At 34.0% G+C, this 10,000-nt stretch overlaps 1 protein-coding gene across 25 annotated transcripts in view; it reads right to left on the bottom strand.

The window, feature by feature from the left end:
* The window catches only part of LOC144972968 (uncharacterized), a 56,436-nt gene extending 48,046 nt beyond the window's left edge, over positions 1-8,390 (bottom strand). For 11 of the 25 annotated variants that reach the window (XM_078914845.1, XM_078914833.1, XM_078914841.1 and 8 more), the window contains exons 1-2: positions 8,245-8,382; positions 1,734-1,824 (exon numbers count right to left, since the gene is read on the bottom strand). In XM_078914845.1, the coding sequence (XP_078770971.1) occupies positions 1,734-1,824; positions 8,245-8,285 (132 nt within the window). In that variant the 5' untranslated portion in view covers positions 8,286-8,382. Of the gene's footprint in view, positions 1-1,733; positions 1,825-7,643; positions 7,738-8,174; positions 8,211-8,244 lie in introns of those variants that run through there. The other 14 variants (XM_078914827.1, XM_078914832.1, XM_078914839.1 and 11 more) reach the window with 6 other exon arrangements.
* Between the last annotated feature and the right edge of the window lie 1,610 nt (positions 8,391-10,000).

Here is a 10,000-nt window from a genome sequence, read left to right as displayed (position 1 = left end):
CCTTTATTTGTTTCATTTTGATCAGAAAACTGTCACTTACAAGTTTTATAGTAAAAGTTTTGGGGGAAAATGAAAAAGAAAGTATTTTGTCTGTATAGGGCAGCTCTTGCCTGTCTTATCAAGTTTAATGTCCATCAATGCCAATGAAGAATTCGAGCCGATTGAAGATTAATTACTAAGACTAAGAAAGAAATATGTTACAAAAAGGACAAAATCCAAATACAATCATTACAGAGGAAATGTTTTCAAGTAAGAAAAAAACAGAACAACCAAAAAACAAGTGTTAAAAAATGTTATTACTGACTAAGTCAAAAGAATGAAAAATTATTGTTAGTTTCATTTGATTCATTAAACAGAAATGCTTTGAATGAATAATTAAAAAAAAAAACAGTATTGAAAAACATTATTTGAAATTTCAAACAAGGAGCAATAGGAGGAAGCCTAAAGCATAGGGTAGTAAAAGTATTTATAAATGGTAAAAAAAAATAATTTAAAAATTTAAAAAAACCCAAAAAACTCCCACAATTATGCGGGTGCCAAGTCTTTACAGGCGATATTCGAATTTGATCATAATATAATTTCGCAAAAATAGCATTTCATGGAATGCAACACAGATTTACATGTAGCTCGCTTTGGGTCACAGTGACTGGTCTCTTGGCGAAAATCGACAATTCGCCGTTATCATCAGATAACAATAAAATAATATATACAAAAATAATAGGTCTATTTAACACTTTGGAAGAAGTTCTATCCTGGTGTTAAATGGTTGACTGGAGCCCTTCCATTTAGTTTGATTTGAAAAAAAAAAAAGTGTAGCATAGAGCTGCAGTCTCAGATGAAATGTATACATTTAACAATATAAAAAAAAGTATGTTCTTTCTCAATACAAAAGTTAACAGTGACCAATTAAAACGTATTGATTCTGTTTATTGATTCACTTCCAGTCTGCAAGCATGATTAAACAAACAAACAAAGAAAAAAAAATTTAGCGGTAATCCTGTAATACATTGTAGAATAAGAGGGGTCGCAAAGAGGTTTAATAGAATTAATGATAAAGAGAAAATGAGGAAATGATAACATCTATAAATTCGAGAAAACTGTGTATGTTATTATAACATCTAGATATATTTTTTAAAACCTCAAAAGTATGATAGATAACATCAACATAGAGCTTTTCTACAGTTTCAGCATGACCAGTGCGATTTTTAATATTTCAAATATTCCCTCCAATGGCTAGGTAGAAACATTATTCCATTTCTCCTTTGAGGAACCCTTTTTGTACCAGAAGTTGTAAAATTATTTAATACTACATACAATCAAACATTCATTCAGACTTGAGTTGAATGTGTTTATTTTCTCACTCTGTTACAAACTATTGCAACAATGAGCATGATCAGTGACCTTTTTAATAAATGACAGTGATCATGGAGCTACGAAACTTGCGTTGTGGCCTTGGGTGTAATGTTTTACACATATTATCCCACTGACTCGCCAGTATTTGGTGTTATTCGAACATATTCAAATATTATTAAGTCTACATGTAATGTATAAAATGGATGCTTGGTTCCATGAGCCATGAGGCCTGTAGGAGGAATAGCAAAGCGTTGTAAATTGAACTGAGCAGGACAAACTGAAAAACTCAGTATAGAAATGCTCATTTCTTTTCATTTGTTTTATGTTATCAATAATACTGTTTACTGTATTATTTGCAAATCATGCATTGTATAACTTACAGCTTTCAAAGGCGGGTGATCCAACTGAGGCTGATGGACATCGGACAAATCAAACCCATCCTCCAGGCGCTTTACCTCAAAATAATATTTGCTGGAATAAAAAAATAATACAAGAAATTGGCAAAACATAACTCTCCAACATTTTCTTTTATTTTATAAAAACATTTATAAGTAGAGTCTAATGAGAGCCGAAACAGCATCATTAAATCTCAAGGGTATTGTTGTCATTGTTATGTGGTTGTGCGATAGGTGAAAAATTGTATTCATATAAATCATGGGACAAATTAAATTATGATTCAAAAACAATTCAGTTCCATAATCAAAAGGTTAAGTTAGTCTCAAAAATTCTAGTTTTGAGGGTAAACTGTAAACATGTGGCATCAATAGATGGTTCACATAATAAAGGCATTAGCCCTTTTACATAAAGGACTTAAAATTAAGCTAACAAAATTACTGGAAACATACGAGGTATGTTCAATAAGTATTTGGATTAGTCCCAACACAAACGCTCCAAAAGCGTCACAGACATTCTGAGAGAGCACCATCAATGATCACTTAATTTTGAATGACATAATCAATTTGTGCAGATGTTTTAAAAATTTAATTTGCTTACGGTCAAAATTCCGGATTTGATGAAGGCTGTTATAAGGTGACCATTTATCCCTAATTTGATTCACTTAAAAACCTTTTGTAAGCTTATTTTGTACAAGTGTTTGTAAACTTTTAAAGTCTACTGTAGTGACCAAGCATTGAAACTTTGAAATGCTTCAGACAGTCTTTGGAGATGATGCAATGAGAAGGTCACAGTGTTCTGAATGCTTCTCAAACTTCAAAGCAAGTGAAATACCTTGCGAGGAAGGATGAATCATACTCTGGTCAACCAGAAATGGTAGCAAAAACAGAAAACGTACAATTGGTTTGCCATGTTGTTCACAAAGATCATCTTGAAAGTGGTGTTGAAATTGACAATGTTGTCAGGATTTCTGTTGGGACGCGCCATAGCAATTTAACTGAGACACTGGGAATGGGGATTTTCTACCAAGTTTTGCCTTGATTTCTCTCAGGTGAGCAAAAGCAGAAAATGATAAACATTTGTAAAAGTATTTGGAACATAAGTGGGAACAACAACTAATTTCTAAAGACAACATTCACAGGCGAGGAGACTTGGATTTACTGCTATGAGCAAGAAACAAAAAATGCAGTCATCAAAATGAAAGGCACCAGGATCGCCGTGTCCAAAGAAGGCCCATCAGGTAAAGAGAACTATTAAATCCATGCTTGTTATATTTGACTGAAGTAGAATAATTCGAGAATTTGTATCTCAAGGCCAATTTGTGAACTAACATATTTACATCAATGTTTTGTGACATTTGAGAGAAAATGTTAGAAGAAAGTGACCACGGCTTAAGGCATCTGGAAGATGTTTCTTTCATCACAATGCCCATGCATATTCAGCAGCCCAGCAATTTCTAGCGTCAAAGGACATGAAAACATTAGATAACCCTCCATACTCTTCTGATCTGTCATGGAATTTTTTCATATTTCTAAAAAATAGCATTGAAAGGACACCATTTTGAAAGTCTTGTTGACATTCATAGAGAATTTACAGATGCTGCTTGGCATGATTAATAATAAGGGGCATTCCATCCTTGTGCTCACACCACACTCAACACATTTGAGTTCAACGATGAATTCTTTAATCAAATCTCAGGTGTTGTGATGGGCACAAAGATGGGTCTCTCATAAGCTAACCTCTTCATCTTGGGGACATTTTTTTAGCCAGTATGTGAGACCTGCCCCTGAGTTGTTCAAAAGGTACATTGACGACTATTTCATTGACAGGAGTATGGACCACAGCGCATTACAAGGAAATGAACAGCCACAGCTACCTGCTCTATTAGTCATCTCATCCGGTGAAGTGCAAAGATTCCACCACATTCAGTCAGATACGCCGCTTGCAGAGACTGTCTGGAAGATGTTGAATTTGAGTTTCAATGTGACCGCATGAGGCGTGGGAATATCCCAAGAAGGTATTGCATGAAGCTGTCCAGAAAGCCAGTCTCGTGACAAGAGAAGCAACGATGAGGCCTCACAATGCCAGGAAGCAGGAGACACAGCATCCCATTTTAATCCTGACGCTTCACCCCAATGCAAAGTGGGTTAGGAACATCCTATTGCACAAATTATGGGATCCTCCAGGCGAGTGAGGACACCCACAGAGTTTTCTCAGAACCTCGGTTTGTAGCATACAGATGGGACCATAACCTTAAGGATTCCCTTGTCAGAAGCCACCTGGAGCCCATACCCATGGATGGGCCTAAAGCCAGATTATGCATGCGGCCCTGATGCAAGTTTTGTGGGCACCTATGAAAGCACGACATGGTCAGCTTCCCAGACAAGATTTGGGACATCAGACAGCCGTTTATATGCACTGGCCATAATCTAGTCTATGCAATTACATGCTCCCTGGGTGGGATTGCCTACTTTGGCGAGATGAGAAAAAGGCTGGGTGACTGATTTGTGCAGCACTTGCATGACAAATGGAACTGTGCAGACATAACAGTGGCCAGCCACTTCAATCTGCCTGACCACTGTGATGTACAGTATGTGCACTCAGTTTTTGCCATTCAAACACTTCCTACCTCTGACATAGGGAAACCCATCTGATCAAGGCACTGGATACGCTGACTCCATGCAGACTCAACACCAGAGTTGACCATCACTAACAGGGACGGCTGGTAATATTGGGCAGGGTGGGCAAATACCAGCCTGTTTTTTTCAAGTTATAAGCTGTATTACCAGGTCCGAAATAATCTAATTTAAATTAGATAATTTTAAAAGTTAGTACTTAAACTTGATACTTCGTACTGAAATCAATTTGTATGTATTTTTGATCGATGGCGAACCACCATGCACCCCGTAATGCATAAACCAGGATACGCTCCTGTTCTTTTTTTATCACCCCCCCCCCCCCCCCCCCCCCCTTTCCCAACCACTCCACTCCGCCCACATCGTCATCTCATCGTCACGTCGCCTGACGGTGATTTTGCTGTCTGGCCTCTCTAGTTCTAGGTCGGGCTAATTCAAATGAGCCCACCTTATAAACCAGTGAGCACTAAATAGAGATTTTGGCAAACGAACTTTTTTTTATTTATTGCCTTACTTGTGCTGGTACCATTGATGTAATAACATTGGGAAGGTTCCAGTATTGAATTAAATGTATCAATTTACTAATATTATATCAAGTTAGTATTAACTTGTGTTGTTTTAATATATTTGTTTATCCATTTAAATTATCTCTTTTTTTCTCGTTTTCTTTAGTACTTCTCAAAACTCATTTATTTAAATTGTTGTCTTATTTGTTTGTTTGTTTGTTTGTTTTTTGTTTTTTTAAACAAATTAATTTCTTCCTTTTTTAAAAAAAATTCTTAAAGTAATTACCGCTGTATTTTTATTGCCAGACTAAATATTTTTGCAAAACAATGTATTTTCTATTGCATTCCCTTTAATAAAACACTTTTATTCAGAAGTCACGACTAAATAATATATAAAAATACAACCCCCACCATTTTGGTTTACTCAAAAATTGAATTAGTATACGAGAAATTCTCTTCTGGGAAAGGAGAGAGTTGAATTCTAAGTTATAGAGGAAATAAAGACGTTTAAAGGAAGGGTGGGCAGATTCCGTACTTGCCCGTCCTGAATCTAATACATACATAATAGTTCGCGATGAAGAATCGGGAAGCTAGGGGTTGGTTGGGTAAGGAGTAAAGATAACACGGTCGTTATTGTTATAGTCTAACGAATGCATGAGGAGAGATTGGTAGCATTATTTTGTCTTAATTGTATTGTATGAATTATTGGCGAAAGCCTAAGATTAAGTAAACTTTGTTTTTAATTTGTCTTTTTTTGACTATGGAACTGATACTTGTCATAGCAGACCTGCCTACTTGAAATAGGAAAATAAAAATCGTAGTTTTCAGGGTTAATAAAATGGTAGATATTTTAACTATCCTTTAAAAAAATCACCGGAATTTTCGTCTATTAAGGTATCAAATTTAAAAAAAACGAGAAAAACGGATTGGAAACGTAATAATGATGGTGATGGTGGTGGTGGTAATAGTGATGGTGGTGGTAGTAATGATGATGGTAATATTATTATTATTATTATTATTATTATTATTATTATTATTATTATTATTATTATTATTATTATTATTATTATTGTACGTATTGGTGGTATTACGATTGTTGTATTTTTTGTGGTTATTAATGGTAACAATTTATTGTTTGGTTCCATTTACCATTTTTTTCCACTTTCATGTATGTTGTCATCAAAGTGTATGATTTAATGGCGAAAGCCTAAGATTGAATAAACTTTGTAATATCGTACGGTAATCATCATTGTCGACGACATCGTCGTTGCCATCATTATCATCATCATTAACAACAACAACAACATTAACAACAAATACTACAATAGCAATAAAAACAATATCAACATCATCATATAATTTTCGTCATCGTCTCCACAACTATCATTCTAACCAACAGCACCACCAAAACCACTACCATAATTACATCCTCCCTCACCGTCTCCTCTTCCTCCTCCTCCTCCTCCACCACCACCACCATCGCTACCATTATTCCAACTGCTACCACCACCGGCACAATCATTCTAACCACCAAGAGAGCAGTAAAAATGATGCAATTTGAGCTCTGAATGAAACTCGAGTCATATCGCGGTTGTTGCTTCTCGATGAAAAATTTAAAGTTACTACGTACTTCTGAAAATGTAACAGAAATATCAATCTCGCCGTTGAGGGATTAAAGCATCTCTTTAATTTTTCGAGTGAACGAAATGGACTTGTATTGTCAAGGTGTTGTCGCATTTTGTCTCGTCGCTTTATTTTTTTGTTGTATTCTCTTTCGTGATTCATTTTTGATTACGTTTGGAATAATTAAAATCTACTGGTATTGTCCTTTCATTGTGAATGTGATTATTTGTGGTTGAAATATTTTATTTTTTTAAAGTTGAAATATATAATATAATATATATATATAATATATATATATATATATATATATATATATATATATATATATATATATATATATATATATATATATATATATATATATGTATATATATATATATATATATATATATATAATATATATATATATATATATATATATATATATATATATATATATATATATATATGACCGAATCATCTTTGCCCCACCACTATAAATAGGCTAGAACCGACACTGATCACTAACATCCACCTCACACACCCCTTCCTACAAAAGTCTAGATATTTATTGAATGCTTTCCGAAGTTTGATTCGAAATGACTTTTTATCATAATTTTGTGGTATTGGAGGTATCAATTATATAAATACCTTGGGAATAAAATTATTGTATTCTCATTTTGTCATTCAAAACAGTTACATTCCTGAATAATGAAGCATCAACATACTGCACATGATCTTTAATCTTTACAAATGAGGTATTCCATCCAAAAATGATTTTACCACTTTTAGTCATTATATTGGTTAAGTCTATTTGCTTTATTTTCCATATTGGCTGAAAGCTGTTTTTGAAAATCAAATTTTAAAACCAAATAAAATGTTACATGGTAGACAAAGAAAAAAAATAAACGGAGATATTTTTTTTCATTTTTCAACCATTCTTCTAATCATTGAAAAAAAATATGTATTCCTTGTCATTTCATCACCTTACCACTTCATGTTAAGTCAATTAGAATAAATAATGCCTTAAATATTTAGATAACATATCACCTCATTGGTTTGCGATTTAAAATAAAAATCGATTTGGATAAAGGTATATAAATTTTGCAATTAACATTAACACATAACAAACACAGTCAAAGAAGTTGCCTACCCATGAGAAGTTTTTAAACTTCTTTGACCAGGTTTGTGTCTTTTCATATTTATCTATACTCAATCTTCGTGAGATCTGTGAAATATTGCTATCACTATCAGATTAATCAAATAAAAGAATAGGATGAATAAAAAAAAATAGTTTCAGTTAATATAAATTATAAATATAATTTTTTTAAAATAGACATCTATAGTTTAAAAATTCCTTCACCAAGCAACCTACATAAATGTAAATTTTTATTCTACCACACAATAATGGGAGACTGACGATTCTTCAATGGAAGATTTCCATTGAAGAAAAGCAGATGGATACAAAAATAATTGAATCATCGAGGGGGGAGTGTAGGATTGCTGTCTTGATGAACAGCTCCTATTAATTTTTTAAAAGGTCACACGCTTTTTATGTAACTTTCACTAGACTAAACATAGTGCCATTGCACTAAACTATTTATCTATCCTTAAGATCAGAACTCTATCTATCAATCTAAAGAAAGAGATCTAGTCGGGTGAATGAAAGCCAAACAATGAACACATTTTATAGCTCCTGAAGTCCGAACGATTACTGGTCAAAAGAAGATATGTACGATTGAATCTTCACTTACAGTTTTTTGGCAACGCTTTTCACTACTTCGTTAGACGTCATGTTAAATGGGGGCTCATATTCTATTCAATGTAACAGAACCTATAGAATTTATGTGACAGTAAACGATCTTGCCTGACGGGTCGGACTTTTTACAACTGTATAAACAATGTCTAAATACGCTACAAAGAAAACTAAAAATGAGTTCAATGTTAAATTACGAATTAAATAATATGAACTCTTTATTAGTTTAAATATTTCATATGATATCAATTTATTGTTATTTCAAATTTATAATTTTATGAACTAAAAATGTAAAAATCCGATTTTTTAAGTATATTCGATTAAATCGGTTTCTAGGCTAGCGTAGGAATACAATAATTTGGAAATAATTGAATCAAGGGAAACAATTATCGAAACAAAAATCTGTTTCATCATTTCGAGATAATGTCCCTTTTAAAGGGGAGTTCACACAATCGCCCTAAAATATAGAAGGAACGAAATTGACGCAACTCAGCTCCTTGTTATTGTTTTTAACCAGCCGTTTTATGGAAATATTTTCTACAAGAGAAGACCTACCAATTATTGTCTATATGTTATTTAGTAATTAATTTATGTCTTTATTGTTTTTTTTTGGTTGTCGGCTGAAGAAGGGTTTTGAGCCCGAAACGTTCTGTGTCTGGTACTTTGTTCTTTTTTGAAGCTGTGATATTCATTTTTGTTTACTACTTTTTACAGTCCACAGCTTCCAGCAGCCTGGTATCACTTTAACACATAGTTTTGTGTGTTGTACGTTACATCCGGCTGGCGGAAGTTTTGAACATTTTAAATTTCACTCCTTGTCGCATCCTTGAGCTGTGATGCATTGTGAATGTTTGTCGTTTCAGTAACACCTGCAATGCCAATGCTTTTAATCTGAGAGCGATCGAGTTTAACCCAGTGATAATAAAATAAATGGGCTCGAAAAAAATGCAGAAGTTCACCGTCCAAAACACAACTAGATCTATACACACCCAGGTGAAATAACTTCTTGATATACACCAATTATATGTAGTGAGTGCGGCTATGTGGTCTTGTGGTATGACACTCGCTCTCGGATCGGAAGGTCCTGGGTTCGAGCATGGCTCGGCGCTTAGTTGAGTCCTTGGAAAAGGCTCTTTACTATCACTGTACTCAAATGTACCTGGCCGTTAAAGGCGTTGTCTCTGTCGGGAAAAAAATGTATTATCGCCTAACAGGCGTCATGTCTCGTTCTACATGTTACGTGTTGCTGTTGGTCGGGGACCCTTTGTAAAGCGCTTTGAGCACGTTTAGTGGATATTGCACTATATTAAAAGTTTAGTGAGTATTATTGTAAAAATGAGCTTATGTACCGATCGAGTTCCAGGAAAAAGAGCCGTGAAATCAATGAAGCGAACAATGAAATGCCAAGGCATTGTATGAATTCTTTCCAATCTTTATTGTTCCATACGTATCAAGTCAGGGGAATTCATTTCATGATATGCGTTTAAGTAAAATACTCACAACACACCCGCCAGCCGGATATAAAATACCAAAAACACAAAATTGTGTGTAACTCTGATCGTTGAAAGCCTGATTGATATAATTTAATTTGGTAAGAAGGAATCACCAAAAGGCTAACTAAAAACAATAACATAGAGCTGAATAACGTTAATTTCGTTCCTTATATTACATAGACTGAAATGTAGGCTATTTTAAAGCAATTCAAATGTTTCTTTTTGTTGATGAAAAACGAAGTGAAGATAAATCAAATGTAT

This window comes from Berghia stephanieae, chromosome 5 (genome assembly GCF_034508935.2).
Source record: "Berghia stephanieae isolate SIO BIC M18660-M18661 chromosome 5, UCSD_Bste_1.3, whole genome shotgun sequence".
Taxonomy (NCBI): domain Eukaryota; kingdom Metazoa; phylum Mollusca; class Gastropoda; order Nudibranchia; family Aeolidiidae; genus Berghia; species Berghia stephanieae.
The sequence above is the reverse complement of the archived record's forward strand: the minus strand, read 5'-3'. Positions and strand labels throughout refer to the sequence as shown.